Raw genomic sequence first — 24,771 nt, forward strand, 5'->3', positions numbered from 1 at the left:
ATATTTTAGTCACTTTTTATAGCCAAGCGTCACATATTTTCAATACACCGATGCAAGAATGAAAATTTCAATTCTGCTGTTGCTACCTGAAGACGTTAGTTTTGGTTTCGTCTTGTCATAGAGGGAAGAGTGACGTTGGCAATTATGGTCTCTCATTTTTTCGATGAGAAACTAAAATGCTTCGTCTCTCTTCATTTGTTCTGGTGTCGGTCATTTGCGAATGAGACAGTAAAACATTGAAAATGAGACTGCTGAAATGGTTTCTTTCATTGAGAATGTGTGACAATTTTAAGCTCTGATAAGAAGCCAGTTGTCAGGTCTCGTCTTAGGTTGCGCCTTGTACAACCCTGTAATTTTATTAGAAAAACTTCATCGAATTTTTCACTTATTGGTGCATATTTGCAGAATCGTGCACAATCAGGAGTGCCAAATCTTCAATTGAATCTGTAATTTTGAATATTTTTGCATTCAGTAGACTTCCGCAGATATGGTAGGGTAACAGAGGTATTTTGGCCCACTTTAGGATTGATTTTGTTTTGGCCCACTTTGAATAAATATCCACCAAATGTTGTAATATCTTTGAAAAACCCTTCCGCTATGGGTAATTTAATGTGATTAGCTTCAAATTTATGCAACATCGGTTACTTAACATCGATAAAATCCGATAAAATCGATAAAGTTTTTTAGGTGGGCCGAAATATATGAAGTGGCCAAAATACCTCTGTTACCCTATGATAAAATTAGGAAAACCACTGTTTTATGTACTTTTATTTGCTCCTAAAGCGATTAGTAGGGTAACAGAGGTATTTTGGCCACTTCATATATTTTGGCCCACCTAAAAAACTTTATCGATTTTATCGGATTTTATCGATGTTAAGTAACCGATGTTGCATAAATTTGAAGCTAATCACATTAAATTACCCATAGCGGAAGGGTTTTTCAAAGATATTACAACATTTGGTGGATATTTTTTCAAAGTGGGCCAAAACAAAATCAATCCTAAAGTGGGCCAAAATACCTCTGTTACCCTAAACATTATGAAAGTGCATGTGGAGCGCAAACTACCAAAATTTCGATAAACATAAATTTGATCTGGCATCACTGTGTGTAATTCGATCAAAGTATTCGGAGGTTTGTTGTTCACGATGTGCATTTTTTCAAAAAAATTAATAATTGTCATTTTTTGAATGGGTTTATAAATCTATTCAAAATTATTCACGTCAGGTTTCATACATTTGAAACAGGACTGTTAATATAAATTAAAAGATCCGTGATTTTCAAATTTATCTGTTACATCACCATTTGTGTTTATTTCAGCAATGTCGCTAGGACCATTTTTCCGCTCTCCGTTCACGGATTTGACCGCTTCAATGGTCAATTTCCAGCAATACGACAAATGTGGTGAAATGGAGATGGCTTCTATCGACTGCTTGGAAGCGTACGGTACCGTTCGGGGTGCAAAGAAATGTGCTGATATTCTTAGCGACTTCAAAGAGTGTGTCCTCATGGAAAAGCAAATTTCAAGATTCAGAGTAAGTTTGCAAATGTAATACTTGTTTGTATATTCTAAGGGTTTTTTTTTAAATTTTATGCAGGCTATGCGTTTAGAGAGACATCGTCAAGGTCTATTAGGCGAAAGAAAATCGGAAGATTACTACGCCAAACCTCCACGCGTTGACGCATACTGAACACTAATCATTTGGAGCGGTGTATTCAATAAATAATTAGTTTTTCGTTTGAACTCAGTTAATATTTATATATTTTGTTTGGTTATTATTTAAAATATTTCTAACTGCTCCACTGGCATCCACTTCGAACTTTCTAGTGCATCATAGAGATTACGATCCCGTTCCATCAGTTCACGGTTCAGTTTATCCACATCCAGCGTAAATTTGTGATCCACCAGTGTCAGTTCTTCGTCTTCGACTTGAGTGTGATGATGATGATGTTGATGCTCATATGCTTGTTGTTGCGCATAAGCCACCGAAGCTTCAGCTGCTGCTTGAGTTGCAGTTGTTTGCATCTGATAAGCCGGATAAGCATCTGTTGAAGTGGAAGCATCGTAATATCCCTGCCAAGCACTGTAATTCTGCCAGTAAGACGATGGATCATAGTATTGAGAATAGTCAGTGCCCGTTCCGTATCCTACTAGACTGGGTGTGCTAGTTGTGGTTGTTGATCCCGTTCCTGTTGCACCCATTAGCTCTGATTTCGGTTTAGGGACTGCGTTGCAAATTTTCAAGGGTTTGCTTCCCAAACCGATAAATCCGTTCATTTCATACAGAGCGTTTTTCTGTTCGTCCTCTAATCCAAATTTTACGAATCCATATCCTTTCGAAAATCCTGAACTATCCAGAATGACTTTCGCTGTTTTGATTGATGTGTACTTGGCTGAAAACACTCGATACAGACTGTAGTCGTCTACATCAGAGCTAAGATCTCCTACCCAAACGCTAAATTCTCGATCAGCAAGTAGTGCTTTGTTCTGATTGTTAGTGGCACTGTTCAATCGGAAACGCACTAACGGATTAGTGCCCGGAATCGGTTTACCATTCAGTTTATGCATTGCATCTATAGCAGCTTCGTCGGTTTTGAAACTTACAAAACAGTATCCTGCAGGTTCTCCGGTATATTTGTTTCGCATTAATTTGACGGTTTGTGGATCCTCTCCGAGTTTCCTAAAAGCAGCAATTATAAAATTTTCCGTCATGTAGGACTCCAGCTGAAAAAATCAATATCAGTAAGCTATTTTACAAAATCATAAAACAATATACTCACACTCCCCATCCACAATTGGCATTGTATAGAGCTCATTTTGTTGTTTTAAAGTGAATATTCCGCAACCTTAACAAAACACTTCATCCACTCGCATCAGCAACCAACACGAACTGATTCCCAGAGATGCCAGGTAAAAATTTCAAATATCTGCAGACAGGGTCTGTAAATCTGAAAAAAAATCTGCAGTCAGAAGTATGTCTTGCTGGCAGCAATTTCTCTATAAAGTATGACACGCAAAACTGACTTGGTGAGCAAAAAAAAAAAAAAAAAAGGCGGAAATTTCAAAAGTCTGTAAATATAGACGAAAGTCAGTGAGAATTTCAAAAATCTGCAAAAGTCTGCGAGAATTTTAAAAGTCTGTAAAAGTCTGCACAACAAAAAATGTCTGCAGCACTATACCCCAAATCTGCAGATTTACAGACAAATCTGCAGACCTGGCATCTCTGCTGATTCCGGCTTTCGTAATGGAACGGAACGAAATGGAAAAACATGCACACTCTCAATCAATAATATCGAATCTTGATGGAAACTTTACCCATTCTCCTTAACAGTGCACCGACAAAAAACTCACGCTTCTATCACTACACTGAAAATTATTTTCTGGTAGATCTTGTACCAGAACTCTTTTTCGAATTATTGTGCATGCAGATAAAAATCGGAAGCGACGTCTCTCTCGCCTGATTATGTTACTCCAGCGAAGTTCACCGTGCCCCAATGGTATGTAGACTGCCATGCGATATATTAATCATTCATAATTGCACGAAAATTCACTCCCTTGTAACGTTCAGTGTCAAACCCATTGATTCCCAAATATACATTATCAACTTTAAGCGCATACAGAAAGTAATATTCCATCGTTATGTGCTTCGGTAGTGGAGGCAAGACAATGTATTCATTTATGTCGAAGCACGTGATTCATAAACAAGACAACAAAATATGTATAAAGTAACATGATTCTATCAGTTGATGTATAGGTAATGATGGCAGTTCAATTGACGTCGCTCGGCAACGTCGCTGCGCTGGACTGTCCAGCGAATTGCAGATTAGTGCTGCAGCGACAATACTATTCCGATGAATCGTAAGATTCACAAGGATTTTCATCAATCGAACAAAAAAGTTGTTAAAAATAATATAAAATGTTTCAAAATACATAGTAGTTTTTAGCACATTTGATATTTAAAATAAGAATAGTGAAAGAAAGAGAAAAAAGAAAAAATACGCCTCCCACCACGAATATTGATAAACGACGACGATATCGAGGTGGTTGACGAATTTGTGTATTTGGTATCTCTGGTGATCACCGATAAGCAGAGAAATTCGGAGACGTATTTTGACAGGAAAACGTGCGTAATTTGGACTACCCTTCGATCGATAAAAGTACACCACCGCACGAATTTGACCATCTACAAAACGCTCATTAGACCGGTTGTTCTCTATGGCCACGAGTCCTGGACTATGTTGGCAGAGGACCAATGCGCCCTTAATGTTTTCGAAAGAAAGGTACTGAGGATTCTATGGCGGAGTGCAGGTGGAAGACGGAACGTGGAGACGGCGTATTAATCACGAATTGCAGCAGCAGCTAGGAGAACCACCCTTCGGATGGACAGCTAAAATCGGACGTCTACGATGGGCTAGGCATGTCATAAGGATGTCTGACGACAGCCCAGTGAAAATGGTTCTTGAATCTAATCCGACTGGTATAAGAAGAAGAGGAGCGCAGCGAGCAAGGTAGAGGGTGATCACCGAAGCACCCGTGCTTTGAATAGCTGTTATGTGTATGCTTGATACAGCAAAGGACACTCCAGGACTATAGCTGTTAGGAACAGGAATATAGTGACTTGTTAAAACAACTACAACATTTCTGTTAATTCTACTATGTATTATTACCCTAGTTTTATATTTCACCATGAAAATCTTTTTCAGTTAAACGATTGGTTCAACTTGCATTCATGTTCATGCTTTTGTCATTTACTTTACTTCATTTATAGTTCAATCGAATCGAAAGTGTCTTCAAAATTTTAACTGTCAAAACTCTCGTTCCATGACTATAACAAAGATAAATAAACACCATGTAACGAAGGTAAATAAACACCATTTTGTAGAAAATTTCTAATGGAATTTTCGTTTTTAACGGTGGCACTACACCGGTGTAGGGAAGAAAAGGATGCCTTGATTACACCCAAATTGGAGCTACACTCAGAGATGCCAGGTCTGCAGATTTGTCTGTAAATCTGCAGATTTGGGGTATAGTGCTGCAGACATTTTTTGTTGTGCAGATTTTTACAGACTTTTGAAATTCTCGCAGACTTTTGCAGATTTTTGAAATTCTCACAGACTTTCGTCTATATTTTGAAATTTCCGGAACCTTTTTTTTTTTTTTGCTCGCCAAGTCAGTTTTGCGTGTCATACTTTATAGAGAAATTGCTGCCAGCAAGACATACTTCTGACTGCAGATTTTTTTTCAGATTTACAGACCCTGTCTGCAGATATTTGAAATTTTTACCTGGCATCTCTGGCTACACTACGAGCTACACTAAACCGGTGCAGTGCTAAAAACAAAAACGGTGTAAGATTTTTCCGTCGCGATGGTTCTTTATTCTCCTTGAAATCAAAATTATTAGCGTTTTTGGCAGTACAGAAGAAATGAGTGTTATTATTGATGATTCGATCGTTAACCCAGATAACATAGAAGTAAGGCATTCAAATAATAATTAATATTTTGTAAGAAATAAAATTTGTAAATTTAATTCTTTTTGATATGTTTTTTACCATATGATTGTTTAATTGTGATGTGCACCACTTGTGCATTGGTTATTCAATCTTGAATAAGAACAGAACAGGGATTTTTTACAACCATATTTACTTACTAATTCATATGAAAAATTTATTAATATTTTACCGAATTTTCAACAGCTGAACGTTCGGTACTTGAATTAAATATCGATCGTTCGGTTTTTGCTGAATTGTCAAACAACTACCGTAAACTACGTAAACCAAATTGATCTAACGAATGATTCGGTAATTTTTTGTGTTCGTTTACTTTTGGTTAAAATTCTGAATTTGAATGGATTTTCGGATTTCATAAAACAACACACATTTTAAATTTACGACTAGGTCTTTCGAATTGTGATATTTTTCATAGAAACGAGTGAAGAAAATTCGAATCAGTCGTGACTACGGTTTTATTGCACCATACATCCACGAAAAAATATTAAAAATGACTAGAAAAAATGTAGCTTCATTTCCCGGTTGACCGGAATTATGAGCGCCTTTCGGAGCATACCATCTGAAATTACTCTCGAATGTAATGTATTGGCAGCAAGGGGAAATTGAATACTAAATGTCATACATTTGGAATTCATTTGCTGTTTGGTGGGTGGAATTGTGGTGTATTACCAATAGAATTCAACATGATTTCATTTGAATAAGATTTGAAGAGGCTTACACTTGCAATTTAAGTGTCGAGACAAATGCGGCGAAATCAAGTGTGAAACACTTCGGTCCAACGTGTCAATTTTTATCATAAAAAAATTTTCCGATAAAAAAAGAACACTGACGGCGCACTGATGGCACTTTCACTGAACCGTCACGGAACTGAAATGTGTGAATAGTCCTTAAGACTGGTTGTCCGGTAAAAATTTGCATAATTGTAAAATGAAGCGAAATATCAGTTATTACTATTGAGTACCGAAAGTTTTTGTCAAAAACATTACCGAACAACGGGATCAATTCTGAGTGTGTGGCGAATACTTGTAGATGTCACTGCGATCGACACTATTTTGAGTGCAGTATTCACATCACGGCACTGGGAAGTGTTCAAGTTTTTGTAGTTTAAATGCTTCTATTACAGACAGGAAAACTTTGTTATCGTTCCGGACCGTTGTAAAACCAAATACAACTCATTTGTATTTGGTGAAACGATTTGAAAGATCGTGGTGAAGTGTAGTCGTCAAAAAGTTTATAACGAGACTCACTCAATTTTCTCAGAGATGATTTGATCGATGCCCACAAACAGGTTCAAATAAAAGTATAAATATAGTCTCATAGGTTGCTATTTAATTTCATCCGGGTTCGATTTCCGGCTCCAGAACTATAGGGTAAAGTGTGTTGAATCATTTAGTGCGACGATGCAAAATAAAGAACAATTCGATAGTCCCACGACGAAAGGGCCTAACTGTAAATGAGAGCCTCTCTTTGTTTACTTTCTCTTTTGATTATTACGGAGCCATTATTGCAAATTCTCTAGTTTCCAATATAAATCGAAAGCTTGTAGTTTTACCTTGAATGTTTTGCGAAGAGTAAAACGTCATATATGAAATCAGTTCGGTAAATCATGAAAGAAAAGGTAAACGAAGAGAAACTGTCATTTGCAGTTAGGCCCTTTTGTCGTGGGACGGTCGAATTCATATTAACTTGACATAACTGCTTACAATTTGAAAAGGTTATGTTAGGTTATACCCAAAGAAAATTTTTTATTTTATTCAAGATTGAAAAAAAAATTCTTCACAAAATCACAAGCATATGAGAAAGGCACTAGATGGATTAAAACAGGCTTTCGGCTGATTGCCAAATAAGAGCTGCTTAGGAAATAGTCACCCCGATTCTGAATTTCGTTCGAATCGAATTATTTCGATCGAATTCGAAATTTTGCATTCTGTATCTCGATGGAGTTCAAATTTTCCATACAAAATCATCAGTCGATCGAATTACAGAATGCAAATTTTGACATTCGATCGAAGTAATCCGATTCGATCGATATACAGAATAGGGGTGAGTATTAGGAAATGATACCATTCCCACTCAAACTGAACATCTCAACGATATCAGACCTGTACTGTATTTCAAGATATTCTTGCCTTGAGTGGCTGGCGAATAGCGGTCATGGATCGAGTTATTTGGGGACGTAAGCTTGATATAGTAAGGAACACCTCATGACTATAGTTGACAGGTGAGCAGACAAGTGAATTGAAGGATGAGAGAATAAATTATAATTGGACAATTTCTTTATGTTCTATTTAGGCAGAATAAAAAACAAAGCTGTTGTTTCAGTATCTTTTTTTACATTTTCTTTTCATCATCATCAAACAGTTACTGGAATCTTATCAAATAAACAAAAAAATTAAATTAGTAAAATATTATTTTAAAAGTCTATCAAATGTACTCATGTAAGTTTCCGTTTGAAATTACTCCAATGTTCACTTTCTAGCTTTCACTTTTTTATCTTCTTCCACCGGTATTGTATACGTTACGAGTCACATAATAAACTAAATCATCAACGCATTTCATTGCTGTTCTTCGGGAGTTGCATCGTTATAATTTACTTTACTTCTGATTTCTTCACAGACATGGTGAAGGATGACATCATCCTAACAGCAAACAGAACAATTACTTTAGTTTACACCTAACCAATATTTACTCTTATTCATTTACTCCATTCTATACCGCCAAATTACTACCATCTGCATTTATGTTGTCTACAATGAGTGGACTCTGGTTGAGGTTTTCGGTTCCGCATCGTAATTTTAGCACATATTGCTGCTGGTTACCTCTTTGATGATGGTGCGCGGGGGTGTTACCCACCCGTTAGTCTTTCGGATGATTTATTACATGTTTTACGTTTGTTATTTCTACGGTTTCTTGTCTCATTAGTTCCCTTTATTCGTACGTACGCACACTTTTTCCACGCTTAGCCTAGAACAGCTTACTAACTCTCTCTCTCACATTCAATTCAATTTCTTACTTGATCTTAGCGTAGAAATCAACTTGCTCGTGGAACCAACTAATGTAGTGAGCAGCAGCCTGTTGGGTATTGTTGAAGGCTTTCCCCAAGTTTTCCGGTGATAACTGGCCACTGTAATGGGGAGGAAAAAGAAAAGTGTCATCTATGAATCTATAGGGCTGGAATTTTTTTTAAAAAATGAGTGTTACTTGTCTCCCGTTTCGAATTATTGTTTCGGAATTTCTCATGGAATGCACATCAATCTTATCTAATCTAAATCTACTTATTACTAGTTCCACGAGACTTGATCTTAGGTCTTCATCGAATAAATTTCTGCAGAGCCATTTGTTCGTATAGACAAATTTCTATTTATTCCATAAATCAGGTGCCAGAATAGGATTGAGGGAGATTATTGGCTGTTCCATTTATCATGTAGTCTCGCATTGGACCCAACATAGCAGTAGTTTCGAAAAAATTGAACATGAATCGTTTCTGAAAAACCTTGCATTCTTTACAATACTTTATTTACCAAAATTACAATTTCTGTTGACACGAAATCATTTTTCTTAGAACATTTTCCAAAATTTGAAAATTTATAATACGCTTGAAACTTCCACTTATGTTTTAATATTTCTGATAAGCACTGAGAACACTAACTAGCTAGCCAAGATTTGGAATGAGTGTTTAATCTCTTTCTTTGATCAAGCTCGATATCGCGGTACCAAAAACCACTATTTCGACATTGCCAGCAATTGTATTCGATGATGATTGAATGACTTTCTGATGTAAACCTCTGACGTAGCTTAACGTGATTCACTCAAAACTTAAACGTTCCCTTTTTGTTCCGGTTGCGGAGGTAGGTAAGAATCAGGCCTAGGAATAAGAAATTTTGAAAAGTACTGAATACTGATTGGTATGAGGAAGCGAATGCATGCAAGGCGGGGCGCGCTTTCGAGGACAAAACAGCATTGAAACTAATTCGTATACCTTAAGCGTAACACTCCGATGCTAGAAATACTACCTAACACAACGTTCTAAAGCAAGGAATCTGTTATGTCAGAAGAATAAATATTTTCTTGGTTTACTCCTACTTCTCGTTGTTCAAAGTCAATTTCTGATCCCAGATGCGTTTTATCTCAGTTTTCAAATTTCCATAATCTAAATAAAATACGACACTTGCATATTGCGAAAATGAAGGCGACAATGTAGCAGACAAAAGCTCCAACACCGAATTTGTTCGACGGTGAAAATAAGGAAAAGTGATTCTCAATTATATCTGGCTACTACTTCTCAAATATAGATCTTTTTTAGTATTAAAAAGAATGCTACTTTCCCGTGTTAGTAGCACTCTTCAGTATAAAATTTTTCAGAATAACGTCGTATGAAAACAACTAATAAAAATAGAAATTTGATAAAAAAATTTTACAACTTGTATATGCTACAATTACTTGTTTAAATTTTCTTTACTGATGAGACAAAGAATAAATGTTTTTATAGATTGTCCCAGATAGTCTAAACCAGTGATTCCTAAACTGGTCCCTACAGCCCACTAGTGGGCATTAGCTCGATTTCAGTGGGTAGTAAATCCAAAATTGATAACATTTGGACAATGAGTCGCAAATAGTTGGCTTCGATACTGATAAAATATTTCTGAGAAAGGCCCTGAGTAAAATTTATTCATGACAAGTTTATAAAGACATGTGGGTAATATATCATTGCGAAAAACAATTCCATTCCAATCTATCAGTTGCAAAAATGATGTGATGTGATCAATTCTTCTGAGATTTGCGAGAAAGAAAATGAAAGTGAGAAGATACAAAATTAAGTGCTGTTACGACCAATAATTGGTCAAATAAGAATGAGTGTAAATACTTTCAATGATTCATGTCCATATTCCAAATTCAATTTATACAAAATACAGAGAAAAAAATCAGGTTCAGGTTCAGAATCCAGATGGTCAGAATGATTTTCAGAGTTCGAGACCAAAATCTTTCTATCAGAAATCCAGACCCAGAATCTAGGCCTGGGATCAGAACTCATGTCCAAAACACACTAAAATCTATGTATTCCTGTCAGGAGTTCAGGTCTATAGCCCAGGTCCAAAATGGAGGCCTAGAATTCGGATCCCGATTTTCGCTCAAGAATCCAGTTTCATGTTCTGAAACTAGGCCCAGAATTCAAATCCAGAATTCAGGTGAAGAGTTAAGAGGTTCAGGATCTAGTTTCAGGCTCAAAAACTCTGTCAGGAGCTGACCCGGGATCAGAATTCTGGCTCAGAACCAAAGTTCAAACTCAGGTTGAAAATTAAATTCCAGAATCCCGATGCAGAATTCAGGTTCAGGTCCAATTTCAGAATTCAGATCCAGACTAAGTATTTCGGTCCAGTCCAGTTCACTCTGAACTCAGATCACAAATTCATGATCAGAGGTTAGGTCAAGTTATTCAATTCAGATTCAGAGCTCCAATTATAGTACGGAATCCTGGTCTGGAATCCAGATCTTGGCTTAGAATCCATGTACAGAATCCAGATCCAGATTCAGATTCAAAATACAAATAAAGATCCAGATCCAGACTCAGAATCCAAATAAATAATTCTGTATCAGTTTCACAATACAGAATCACGATCCAAGGTCCGAATACAGGTTCAGAACTCAGATCCAGAAACCAGGTCCTTAGTCATGCTTCAAAATTTTGGCCCAGGATCCAAGTACAGAGTTAGGTTTCTGAATCCAGTTTTAGGTTCAGAATCCAACATCAGGATCAAATTCCAGGTTCACGATTCTGGTGCATTCTCAGTATATCTGTTGAATTTTTTGAGTAAAATTCTCGTTTAGAATCCTGAATCCAGCTCCAGAATTCTGCTCCAGATTTAGACCTTCATCGAGAGCTCAAGCCAAGAAATCAGGCTCAGTTCTAGAATCCAAATCCGTGCCCAGTATCCAAGTGTAGATTCCTGTCTCAGATTCAAAATCTATGTCAGAATTCTGGTTCAAAAACCATGTCCAGATTCAGAAATCTTGTCGGATATCCAAATCCAGAGTCCTGATTCAGAATCCTGGTTCAGAATCCTGGTTCAGAATCCTGGTCTAGGTTTAAAATCTCAATAATAATTTAGGTTCATGTTTAGAATTGATGAATCCTAGAGAATTTGGTCCAGAATCCAATCCAGACTCACGGTCCAAGTGCAAAACAGGTTTAGTTTCGGAAACTCTGTCAGGAGTTCAGAAAACAGAATTCTGGCGCAGGATCCAGGACCAGAAAGTAGGTTAAAATCTCTGTCATTCCCAATCTAACTCCAGGTATAGAATCCAGATCCATGTTCTGAATATAAGTACTGAATTCTGCTTCAAGTTCAGAATGTTTGAACGATAGGGCCTTGAATTAACAATCAATTTCTACCGCGTCGGGATTGGGAAGCAAATTATTTTTTGTATCATTTCTATCTATTCTGCAACTGCAAAAATGTTGATTTTCGCAGAATTTTAATAATTTTTTCCTATCAGGTGTACAACTTTGCTTCCGCCGTTTTGATAACTGAACGTTTTGGGGAATGCTCTATTATCGCCTCATTTTTCAATATATTAATATACGGAAATTTACCCAAATATTTTTTAAATGATGAATAAATATAGTCTCAGTTAATCATCGATGTGGTGATGGATGGTTTTTGAAGGTTGAAGAAAATTCACTGATATTTCAGGATCGACGACTAATGAAATGTTTGACATTTTGTTATGAATTACGATCGCGATTATACTAAACTTAGGAATGCTCCAGTCGAAAGTCATTACGTCGAAGGTTGTTTTGGTGAATGAATCACTTCACCAAATCATTCTACCTCCGACACATTGAAAATGTCATTGCTTTCCTCAAAAAATTACTCGTTTTGTCCTTTTTATCCATAGCAAGATACGGCTTAGATAAATCTGATTCAATGGAAGCTAGTTCTGATAGGAAAAATGCTCAGTTGACTATCGAAAGTAATTTGGCGGATAGACTATTCGATTAAAATGGCACTTGGGCAAATCGATCTTTATTAAAATGAACATGAACCTTTCTCTAGCTCATTTACCTACGTTCCAACCTCTTTGTCTTAGTCTCATTGTCGTTAGATTGTAATTACTATTGAAATTTTGAATTAGTATCCGTTCGTTAGCTAAACAAAACACTCTTGTGCAGTTATTCAAATAACAAAGTGCCTACGTAGTGAATGATTTATCAATGAAATATATCCAAACTCATTGACTCAATTTAGTTAGCTTTGGTTATGGTGGCGAAGCTTTTAGCAGACAAACATTTTTGATTTGACAACAGACTTACGGAGGACAATCACGATTGAAAAAATGGGCATTTAAAAAGGGCAAGACAAGCAAGCGATTATCACACTTACACAAACACCTTCGCTTTGAAGAAGTCACAGCCCTGCTGGAAGGTATCAACCGTGAACGTGCTGACGGTTGTCCACGTAGAACATGCAAAATCACCAATCTTCTTCGGCAGTCCCGGCGCGTACTGTTCAATCTGAGCCAAAAAAAAAACAAACAAAAATCAATGGTCAACTTTCCATGTTCCATCGACACCGGTAATTAATACTCACAAAATCGACGACCACTGGCGTTTTCTGCTCGACCAGCAATTTCACATTGCCACAGCCCTTCTTGGCCCCATTCCAGAGAATTTTGCTGAGATCTATCGAAAATTCAATGTATGGTCCAACGGCCTGAAAGGAAAACAAGGAGAAAAAAAGCATAATGCCAGAAACAAAATATCGTACGTACTAGCGACGGATCTTACCTTACTGGTTATCTGATAGTAAACCGGTACATTTTCCTCGGCCCACTTGTAACCCCGCGCACTGTGCTTGAGCGTACTGGTCCACGCATCCTCTACCGCCGGAAGTAGACCCGCCTGCTTCAGTAACTGGCCGGTGTGTGACTTTTCGAACTTTCCGCCTGCCTGGTACGTGTCAAAACTGATCAGGGCACCGGTGAGACAGAACAGGATGAAGGTGCCCAGCACCACGGTACAGCACACGCGTACGGGTCCCGCCGGGCGCGCTTTGCTGGCCTTGCCAGATTTGTTCTTTTTGGAGGCGACTTTCTCCTGCACTTGCTACAAGAAGAAACCAGAGATAGAAGGTCATTTACTAGAATTTGACAAATGCTGGCAGTGATATGAAGATTATGTCATTAAAGGATTTTTTTGTGAATGAGCACCAGTTGTTTTAATATCAATAATTAATCAATTTTCATCAATGAAGAACGTACATCGATACAAAAATTCACACTATGTACAGTTCTGCAACCGGACAATCTTATCGCCTTGTGTTTGTCAGGCACGAGCGAGCTGACTATTTAAAGAAAATATACTCGATCCCAAAGAAATTATCTTTCATTGAATTGTTATGTTAATGACATTACCCACCCACCTTTACTTCTACATGTAACTCAGACCACACTCTTATGCAACAGACTGTAACTTTTCTAATCCATATAAAAAAAAGAATTGTTTTAATGCATCTAGCGATGCTGTTCCTCTCAATAATGTATGAATAAGTATTCGATGTATGTTTCAATTTCAAATCTTTTACTTAAAAATTAGTAAGTTATTTTGTAGTCATATTCACCAAGAAGAGGTTTGAAATTTTATTATCACTGAAAACTCGGGATCCAAGGAACAATTAATAGCAATCGATTAGATCGTAAAGACTTTTATTTAGGTTTAAGATTATGCAAATCTGTTCAGGCATCTCCAAAAAATTGAGCTCATTATTTTTGCCGCATTTGATGGAAACGAAGATCCGTTAAACGAACCTTTTCAGTACCAACAAAGTTTTCATAAAGAAATAACTAAATAATATTCAAACGAGAAACAATCGGTTTTTGTATATGATTTAAATTGCTCGAAGCAATGCGACATTTGGTTACTTAAAAAATAAGGGGAAAGGCCCAAACAATGTAGTGATTTTATTGCATGACAACGTTCGGTCTCGTGTTGTCAAACCGGTTGAAGTCTTCTAACACGTCGGTCAACAAGTCCTCGATATGACGAAGTGAACATCACAAAGTAGATTGAATTTCAGAAATTGGATTTTTTGATGCCGAATGTCTTGCAAGAATTTCAGTTGTCTAATCCACCGAAATGATCGCGAATTTTTTTTTCAATAGTGCCTTCGGCTTATCAGTGCTTAAAGCGGTTTAAATTGAACTGCTGGGTGGAGAAGGCTGTTCAATTTGAACTGCTTTAAGCACTGATGATCCGAAGACGAAACGCGAAAAAGTAGAAAAATATCATTTCTTTCTTGCTTTAATGAACCACAGTAGTCAAAATTCAATTTTAATTTATAAAATAGGGGAGATCGCGGGTAATCCGAATACGTGATTAAACCGGACAGCTTAAATATCTTCTAAACCAGTAATTATTTCGATCCATGGATTGACTTTGTAAACGCGTTTTCATTTGACAGAAAGACGTCAGTTAGCCGGATGACGCTGAGTCAATTCAGTTTGGCGTCAATCGTGTTTGTGTCAAAAGGTTACGTTTTTTACTGAAATTTTCCAAATTTTTGGGTATATTTGATTTCTGTGCATTGTAATGACGGTCTGGCTAGTGCTTTCAAATGTTCATTTCATGCTGAATCTAGTGATTAATAAGTGCTTTCGATTACGTGAAAAACAAAATTATTATTGTGTCTCGAAAATGAAAATACTTAAAAGCTAGTTTCAACATCAATTATTTGGTATTGCAAAGCGTGAAGTTTCCAGACCATAGCTACATTCCTAGCGAGCAGGATTAAAGGGTTGGAAACAACAGACAATTTATTCGAACACGATTTCATTTCTATTGTACTCATTAAGTTATCTAAAGATGGCGCCCTACTGTATTCATTCTTCATTTTTGTGTGAAACTTAAAGTCCGTTTTAGCCCCGCGGTTCCTAAATATTGGATTTTGGGTAGGCCATTTATTGTGACTTGGTACAAAAACATGGAATCGTAGCTGAAAGTTGAAACCAACAACCCAAAGTAAAAACCCAGATGTAATAGAATTTTTTTCAGGAATTTTCCAGTTTCGCCCCATAGAGTGTTCCGTTTAGCCCCGCAGTTTCTGAAATTTTGAATTTTGGGTTGGTCACTTCATCGCGACGTTTTACAGAAATTGATGCACATTTTTTCAAACCATATAGTGGGAATTGTACCTGAAGGTTGAATCTACACAACAGTATAGATGACTTGTGTTAAAACCTAGGTGTAATTGATATTTTTCCAATTTCCCAACAGGTGTCCGACTTAGTCCCGGTCTCCCCTAAACGGGTTTATCAAAAATATATTTTATCAATTTTCTGTAAGAAATTTATTTAAAAAAATACGCATAAGTAGTATTCCGACTTTTGTTTAATTCGCTAGAAAATGGCGAAATTCCGATAAATAACTATTCATGGATCAGGGTCATTTCGCCGAAAGCCTTTTCGCCGAAAGCCATTTCGCCGAAAGAGTTGTTTCGCCGAATGTGATTTCGCCGAAAGGGTCATTTCGCCGAATCTTGAAAACGTCTTGAAATCGTAATTAGAATTGATTTAAATTAAATACAAACGCAAGATGATAGCGTTAACGCCCGTTTTGTTGACCTACCATTGTACTTCTTGAACAATGATTGATTGTGATAAGTGGAAATAAAAAAATATCTAATGCGTCTACGCCACATCGTTTTGATTCATGTGCTGTCCGACCTCGCTACCGCTAGTTCGGACCTAACTAAAGCAAAGAAACATAGCTTTGAGTAGACCGGGCAAACGAGGCGGTTACAGGTTTGTATGCAAGAGGCCGCCGCTTCCGACGGCGGGTCGACGGCTTACTCAGCTGGCGTCGAGTCGGCGGCTTTGTGCCGCCGAGCTATCTTGGCTTCGGTTATGTGGCTGCGCCACATCAGTTATACAGGAAACATTACATGTAGGAGATATGACTTTTTCGACGAAATGACCCTTTCGGCAAAATGACCCTTTCGGCGAAATGACCCCTTCGGCGAAACGACTTTCGGCGAAATGACCTATTCGGCGAAACGACTTTCGGCGATATGACCCGCTCCCACTATTCATAAACATTATCAAAAATTGTTCAAGAGCAAAACGATGTCTGCTGAGTTCGCTGTAACCCGCAGAAATCGGAAAAAAGCGCAAAGCGAAATGAGAGACGAGTTTACATCCTGTTACTAGACTGTTTAGATCAGAAACTTGGAGCCGTTCCACATATCGAAAAAAAAGTATACCCAGGAAATGTATTAAGAATTAGTTCGTAGATCGGTTAGGACATCTCTGAGAAATAATCAACGAGCATTGTCGAAGCAAACCTTTCATTGTGTTTGCCTTTTAATGCATTTTAAGAGAAATTGAATAATTCGATTCATTCACCGACCGGTGAATTTTTTTTCTCTGTTGAAATAAGCGAATCTACAAAAGAATAATCAATGAATGAAAATTCTGCTTTTTGTATTTTTACTCGCGTTAGCTTCGCCTCATTGGATGTAAACGTGGGATGACGCCAGTATTCAAAAACAGTCCTTACTCGCTTCTAGTGTCATTATATATTCAATACGCACCGAGTGCAGTTCATCGGCCCGGTAGTATAAAACTTGCCTTGCGTTAGTCAGACACCAGTTAGTGGTTTCGACTTTTTTAGCATGAGTCATTTTAGGACCTTTAAAATGCGAGCACGAGAAAATTCCTCCGAGGTGCGATTATGTTGTTCGAAATTCGTTTGACTTTTCTATTACCGTTCATAAAGCTCAAGGGCCATCGTTGAAATTTTGTGTCGTGAATTTAGAATTTTTTCCACATGGACATTTGTATGATGCCTGTAAGCGAGTCGGCAAACCATCGGTTTTATATATTTTCACCGACAATGCAATGAAAAAGTTGTTTATTATAGAGTTACTATTCCCAATCTGTTGTCCGCGATATAAAAAAGTTGGGAAGTTTCTTTCGATTTTCATTCAAATTGATTGAAAGAAGTTTTGATTTTTTACATCTAACTTAATATTATTGCACTACGAAGTATGCAGGGGTCCGCTAGTATCATAACGGGTGTTTTTTTAGAAAGATTTTTTTCGATAGGGACTACTCTAATGTCTGAAATTTATTTTGACAGTGTAAAGTGACGTCTCTACTCAATATTGTTTGGCAAATCATCGTGAATACGTTAGCTCCAGAACAACACTCCCCAATCGTGGAAATTTATTTTCAAAATCAGTGTTCAGTTGAAACTGTTTATAGCGCAAAATTCCAGGGTGGCAAGTGAATTAGCGATTTCAATTTTCCGGTTTTCCCGGAGCGCGAGACTAAAAATTCCCGGTTTTTTTAACATGTCCAAAAAAAACATCGAGAGTTGAGAAATAAGTATTTTTCGGGTATCTCATTGGAACTACGATTAAAACTCTCATCCACAGTTTGTCCAAACGTTTATCTTCTGAACTAACAGTACCATCCAGCTTAATGTATTCCATCTTTATTTTGTCTTTTACTTCGCCAGTAACTTCGATGTAACAAAAGGATTAAAACAAGAAACATATCTGGCCAACGGTGATGAAAGTGATCAGTCTTGCATTTCACGAAGGAATGCAGTATCAAAATTCTTGCAATTTTCTTGAAAAATCAACACAATTCTTTTAAAACTTTTTGCTTTTTCCAATAATGCTCTTAAGCGCAGCTTTCACATCATATTCGACGATTATTGGTGGTGTTTTGTAGTTTTACAGAAATATCATCAGTTATTTGAAAGCCTAATGATGAAAAATTAAATTTAAAGTCTTACAATTAAAATAAAATAATTATTTTTCGAACTATTCAATCTTTTTCAAGACTACCACTGAATCAGTCTTTCAAAGGCTATCTGGAAAATCAGTTCTTCTTAAAACTTACAGTCTGTAGTTAACAGATTCAATAATAATAAAATCTTTTTGCATGTGTTCTACCAATAATCATTCTCTTTTGTATACATTTTGCAACTGAGACAGCAATTTGTTTTCAACTGCCATAAGCATAAGGCACTGAAGCCTCTCCTGAATGTGTGCATACAAGCTCTCACAGAGCCTATTTGGTCAGTTGTGCAGTGCACGAGGTGCACATGAGGACGAGAGACCATTGCTAACAACATATACGATATTCTTTCAGAGTTGGGTTTTGGCGAGAGAACAAAATCCTTCTAGAATTCTTAAAATGTACGCTTGTCACTTTGGAAAAACAACAATAATCTATGCCTCTAGTGACTGAGATGATCTAAATTTGATTCTCCTATCATCGACACTGAACAGGCTCTTACGAACTCTGGAAAACCAATTTCAGCTGTCAAAGAAGGAAATCAAATTCTCCTTGCAAACGGTGGATAAAATGAAAGTGAATCCTATTGAAATCAATACCAAGATTACTAAACAAGTATTGTCACAATTTGACATTACTGAGACAAATTTTAGTGAAATTAGGGAAATTATTGGCTGGCAACTAAAAACACGGCCCCTGAGATTTCTTAAAAAAATTATCAAACATGTTACCTGATGTTACTTTTACCATTATGCATACTTATTCTGAAATTTGAAGAAAAACACTATAAAAGGTCCTATGTTAGGTGCAAATGACAGTTCCTCTTTCTATACGCTCTCTTTCGATTATTATGCTCCTATAGGCAATCATTCTATCTTACACTTTGCATATAATAACGACTGAAACTATCAACTTTCGATCTGTTGTTAAAAATATGTTGGAAAATACTGTATTAATTGAAAGAGAAAATAAACAAAGAGAAACTGTCATTTGCACTTGGAATCTTTTCTAATATTTGTCGAGATTTAATAGAAATCCAGCAAAAGTATCCAAATTATCCTTTTTTTTAATTATGAGCATTCATTTTGCTGTTTGATTGATGCCAACTAAGAAAAAAGCAGTCTTGGCATTACATTCCTTTTTGTGGAATTTGGCCTTTCTGTTTCAACAGATTTCGCAGGCGATTCTTAGTGTACAGAATCATTGCATGGCTAGTACTATGGACACTAACACTGACACTGAGAATCCTTCCAGGTCGGGGCTCGAACATACGACAACTGGCTTGTAAGACCAGCGCCCTATGCATTGAACCACCAACCCGGGTCAACTAAGAAAGCGCTTATTGAATTAAAATTGCTGAGGTGTTGGCTCCATGTTCAATGGATTGTGTACCATTGAACCTGTGAGGGACAATAAGAAGTTTCAAAACTTGTACTGAACTTCTAGTTCAAACACTAAATGGCCTTCATCTTTTCATTTTTTGTATCAGGAGAATCATGATGCTGAAAATCGTTACTAAGATTAGGACTAGTAAATTTTTTCCCTGATTTGCACTAAAATTCCTGACTTTTTCCCGGTAAAACCCAATTCCCGACTTTTTCCCGGTTTTCCCGATTTTCCCGGTCACTTGCCACCCTGAAATTCACTTCAGTAATGAGGCGCATTTTTGGTTGAATTGATTCGTCCACAAGCAAAATTGCCGTATTTGGAGCAAAGATAATCCACACACCGTTCAAGAATTACCGATGCATCCCGAATTACAGAGCACCTCTGTTCGCCTAGGGCATATTCTTTCTAATCCGATCTGCTCTACATCAGGTGTATCCAAAAAAGATATCTTGGACCATTGTTTTTCGTGCTATTCGTGAACAACCTATGCGTGAATAATTGTCGTCTAAAGTAATATTCATAAACGATCTCAACGATACAAAGTTATTGAGTTATTGAGTTGTGTGGCAGATACGATAAGAGTGTATACATCCCCGATTGAATTGGAATACTGAATATTTTGAAGAGGCCTCAGAACATTTTGGAGACAAATAAACTAAACGAACACTGACATTACCCACTCCATTGCTCTACATGTAACAATAAACACCCTCTTTTGTAATGGACTGTAACTTTCCTAATTCACATAAAAACTATGTTTAAATGCACCTAATAAAAAATTTTGGATTGAATGTAGTAAGTTGGTATTTTATTTATTCTACCCGGCTTTAACCCTTCATGGTCGTGTAGCGGAGGGTGGTTAGAAATTTTAACATCATCGGATCGGATTCTGATCAAAATTAAAAATGAGATCGTAAGACCTTAAAATTGAATCTAATTTCATTTTGATTTTCTCCATATCAAAACTTATCAAAATCTAAATAACCTTGATTTACCACTTCTTTTTAGCATTAAGTCGCAATTACGAACGACAACAACAAAAGACTATCCCAAAACTAGTTTCGCTGAAATATTTCATCACAAAAATTGTTATTGTTGTTCTCCATTTGCCAACAAAACTATTGGCATAGTTTACACCATTTACCGTAGGCATCGATGGATAGCACGTGCTCATATCGTCCGCCTCCTGAAACCATAACAAAGTGCATATTTAATGAGTTCATACAAATAATTTACCTTCTTGTCTTTGTTCGAGTTCTGGGGCTTCTTGTTTGGATTTTTCTTCTCTGTTGCCTTTGGTGCCATTTTTTTTTGCCAAGTAACACTTAGCTTTCTCACTTATCTACAGTATATGTACACACAAACACACGAACGTTCAGCTTAGGTCTACAGCGAATCAACCGGGACGAGATCCAGAATCAACTGATGTGCGTTATCCACTGTTGCGGTGGTGGTAGTCTAGTACCCTTATAAATACACTAGTCTCCCGGTAACAACAATCTGCAAAAATCAACCTCAGCTTAGGATTACTCGGGCTGCTTAGCTGGAGTGCGTTTCACGAGTTTCTACAATATGACACCAGCCAACCACTACAACACCTGTGATTCAGAATGGAACAGGTTCTAACTAGATTTATTTACTACTGAGACAGGTTGTTGACTAAGTGTACTTTATGGGAGAAACTTGATAAGCTCTCGGCATTAGTCGACCGATGTCGACATGCTGTGTGATGCTACTGACGATGTTACTGCTGCTGAATAGTTCGGATGAGGTTGGTGTTTTAACGTTTTGCGATGCGTTTTATTTTTTCTCTGATATAGGAATCACATAAAGTCTACTGGATAAGAAGCTAGCGTATCGTATCTTAATTAATGCAAATAGATGCAAACATTTCAATAGAACAAATCTATAAGCAAGCATTGTAACAATAAAAATGCTATATAGATTAACAATCGTTGCGTTTGATTAGATTCAATACAGATTCGGAAATTGATTTCTGCTTACTTATCACGGAAGAACCTTCCCCTTGGTCTGCACTGGTATCTTTGTACCGTGCGTGGAAGAAGGCTACGTATGTAGTTGAAATAGTTACGCAGCGTAACGGTTATGGTTAAGACTTTTATTTGTTGCTTCTTCGAATGGGCTTATCTTAAGTAGATTAAATAGACTGATTTTGTTGCTATTGGTCAATACAGGAAGTATTCTGACTACTTCTTTTTGCTTGATGGCAAACAAAGACTCGGTACTAAACATACCATCAATTCTCAACGAACGAAAACACATGAAGAGATGGTCCAATTGATTAGAAGAACCAAGCATACTTCGCTGTACTTGGTCACCACGGCATTCACTTACAGTCCTATATCTACGGGAACAAATTCAACAGAACACACACACTGATCACAAGTCAATTTTTTCCCTTTCTACTTTGCCGCCGACACTGTTTCGAGATTTTGTTTTTGTCTATTTCGCTTCCAATCGTGGTTCACACACAATGTGGTAGAAACAGGTGGGGCAAACACAACTCTTTCGTGTTAGTGAAGTCAACTTTGCTTCAGCAAGCCAAGTAAAACTGAAAACCACGTGCTTGCTTTCGTCACACCGTTCGAACTAGTTGGCATTGAATCAAATCATGTTTATTTTTCATGTATGTCGTCATACCGAACTATTTACAAATTTTTGGTTACCAACGCAAGTAAGCCTGTGTAGTCTGCACCACCTGTTTATATCACATTGGTCCACACGAGCATCATACATCTACATGACGATCTCAGCCAATATGTGATAGCAGCAGTGACGATTGTGATGTCGAACACAATATATTGAAGATGATCTAACCTTCGATTGACTTTAAATGAATCTTTAAAAGTTGTCGTTATGTGGTTCGTTTCATTATTTCTGCGAAGCGACGGGAAGGCTCATCAAACTCATAAATCTCACTAGTTAACACAAAATCAACATTTTACTTCAGGGTTGTTTAGGGATTTTGGTGCCGCATGGCTACCGGTTTTGTGCTAAATACACATAAGTTTTTCTTAGTTGTTCGTTTCGCCTTCGGTCCATCAGTGCATTAGCAGTTTAACATACACTTTTAATACACTGATAAGCCGAAGGCGAAACGTAAAAATAATTGAAATAATTACAAGATATTTAACGATAACTCGCATAAAAACCCGTTTTACAAGTGAGCCGCATTAAAAAAGGGCGGCTGGGTAATGTCAGAGGCATAACTGGAGAACGTGAATACGAATAAAACTGACATGCTTCTTTCAAACTACCGAATATTAGATGATTGTGTGAATTTGGCAACTTTTACTATCTCGTTTCCAAAATTGTTACGGTGAATCTATACTAAAGTACGACTTATTGATGACAAACTTTTTCTACCATACAATTTAATAGTATGGTTCAAATGAGAGTAAAAAATGTACAACAAACAATTTTTTAGCAGTTTTTTTACTCAGTAGAGGAAAACTTCTCCTAAACCTTCAAGAATATTGTGATGATTCTAAAAAGAACCGATTTGCGGAATTTATTCGATGTTTATAACTGTGGAGTACTTTTTGCCATCATTTATTTATCTACTGAATTCAATTCGAAATATGGAAAAGACTCAGAATACAGCTGCAAAATTCTAGTTCGGAATCCAGTTCAAGAATTTAGTTTTTGAATTAGGAAAGTTGAACTCTTTTTCAGAACACAGAAGTTCAACAAATGAATTCTGAACTTGAATTGCGAAATCAAGTTCCGAATTTGGTCCAGCATGCAGGCTCCGAGCCCTGGAAATGACTTCTGATACTGAATTCAGAGAGAAAACTCAGAAACAATTAGGATTCAGTTTCAGAGTCATTATTTTCATTTCTTATCCTGACAAGAGATTTTCACGATTGAGTTCTACCCATTCTTGTACAGGATAAATTCTGAAAAGGCGCCCCATAGTACTGTAGGTCGTATTCCCGACAAAAGAATTCAGTGTACAATACGCAATATCGAAATTAATAATACTGTTTATGTTTGCAGTTGAACACAAAAACAATCAAATTACGCGCATTTTTCTGGTTAGAAATTACGATAAGGGACGAAAACGAATTGAGCTCATCACCATCTCTTTGCTATTATTAGAGCTTGGGAAGGTAAAAAACTCATAACTGTTTCAAATACTGTCCCCGTAAAAATTCAGATACTTCTGTTTCAGTGTAAATTTTGAATTATTCCACGAATCACTGAAACGTTTCACTTATAAGGCAGCTAAAACTCTTTACTTCATTTCCTGGTACAACATGTTTACATTTTTGTTACAATCAGTGAAATAACGTCGAATGAAAATTTTACTACAAAAAGTCATGCTAAGAAGCTTTACACCAATTTTCACAGCTTCTGGGTCTGATATTTTATACCGCAGTGCTGCCCTGATTCCTGAAAAAGTATTTGATTCGGCAAGCTATATGTACTTGCAGACGAAAATCTAAAAGTTTGATTTCTAACGACATTAACAATTAAGATGAGTATGAGAATGAAGTCTGCGAAAGCGGTTGCTACCATTTATCAGAAACCACGACTCTACAGCTCTGTTTTGGCTTGATTTGGTATTTTGTCACTATGCGAAGTCCATCTTGGAATCATACAAGATAAAAGAGACCAAATACGTGCCAAAAACAACGTTCACTAAACTATCCAGAACTTCGCCCAATAGAGAAGTACCGGGCTCTAGTTAAGTGAAAACTCTACGAAACTAAGAAGAAAGCAATTGTTACCGATCAGGCAGGTACCCAGGAAGTTTTTTCGGAGGGGGTTTCACAACATGATAATTAATTTCCATACGCATGGATTTTTGGGATAAAATTTTTCAATTGATAATTTACTTAAATATGACGAATTTCGCGCTAAATCATATTCGTAGTTAAATTCTCAGATTTGAATGAAACTTTTTGCCTTTCTCATATAGAAAGGTTATGCAATCACTGTGAAAACCAACTTTTGAACCGAGGCCCGGAGAGCCGAGTGTCATATACCATTCGACTCAGTTCGTCGAGTACGCCAAATGTCTGTGTGTGTGTGTGTGTGTGTGTGTGTGTG

General features: G+C 37.0%; 3 protein-coding genes across 4 annotated transcripts in view; 1 reads left to right on the forward strand and 2 right to left on the reverse strand.

Moving 5' to 3' along the window:
• Window positions 1-1,029: 1,029 nt before the first annotated feature.
• Window positions 1,030-1,756, forward strand: LOC131430540 (uncharacterized). The gene is made up of 3 exons (XM_058595592.1): window positions 1,030-1,131; window positions 1,318-1,532; window positions 1,596-1,756. Exons 2-3 carry the CDS (start codon window positions 1,320-1,322, stop codon window positions 1,686-1,688), a joined length of 306 nt encoding a protein of 101 aa, XP_058451575.1. The 5' UTR covers window positions 1,030-1,131; window positions 1,318-1,319; the 3' UTR covers window positions 1,689-1,756.
• On the reverse strand, window positions 1,717-3,015 carry LOC131430538 (tRNA selenocysteine 1-associated protein 1). The gene is made up of 2 exons (XM_058595591.1): window positions 2,779-3,015; window positions 1,717-2,722 (listed from the first exon to the last, which is right to left on the reverse strand). Exons 1-2 carry the CDS (start codon window positions 2,812-2,814, stop codon window positions 1,778-1,780), a joined length of 981 nt encoding a protein of 326 aa, XP_058451574.1. The 5' UTR covers window positions 2,815-3,015; the 3' UTR covers window positions 1,717-1,777.
• A 4,801-nt stretch (window positions 3,016-7,816) lies between these two features.
• LOC131430541 (transmembrane protein 214) overlaps window positions 7,817-24,771 on the reverse strand; it is a 43,633-nt gene continuing 26,678 nt past the window's right edge. Inside the window, exons 5-8 of one of the 2 annotated variants that reach the window (XM_058595593.1) lie at window positions 13,292-13,609; window positions 13,095-13,217; window positions 12,888-13,018; window positions 7,817-8,629 (exon numbers count right to left, since the gene is read on the reverse strand). In XM_058595593.1, the coding sequence (XP_058451576.1) occupies window positions 8,515-8,629; window positions 12,888-13,018; window positions 13,095-13,217; window positions 13,292-13,609 (687 nt within the window). In that variant the 3' untranslated portion in view covers window positions 7,817-8,514. Of the gene's footprint in view, window positions 8,630-9,004; window positions 9,371-12,887; window positions 13,019-13,094; window positions 13,218-13,291; window positions 13,610-24,771 lie in introns of those variants that run through there. The other variant, XM_058595594.1, reaches the window with a different exon arrangement.

This window comes from Malaya genurostris, chromosome 2 (assembly GCF_030247185.1).
Source record: "Malaya genurostris strain Urasoe2022 chromosome 2, Malgen_1.1, whole genome shotgun sequence".
Lineage (NCBI taxonomy): Eukaryota > Metazoa > Arthropoda > Insecta > Diptera > Culicidae > Malaya > Malaya genurostris.

Bases quoted from the DNA above. Each gene is read 5' to 3' on its own strand.
- LOC131430540 (XM_058595592.1), top strand. From the start codon at position 1,320: ATGTCGCTAGGACCATTTTTCCGCTCTCCGTTCACGGATTTGACCGCT. The intron at 1,533-1,595 runs GTAAGTTTGCAA...AATTTTATGCAG, and splicing joins AGCAAATTTCAAGATTCAGA to GCTATGCGTTTAGAGAGACA.
- LOC131430538 (XM_058595591.1), bottom strand. From the start codon at position 2,814: ATGAGCTCTATACAATGCCAATTGTGGATGGGGAGT. The intron at 2,723-2,778 runs GTGAGTATATTG...TGATTTTTTCAG, and splicing joins GCCAATTGTGGATGGGGAGT to CTGGAGTCCTACATGACGGA.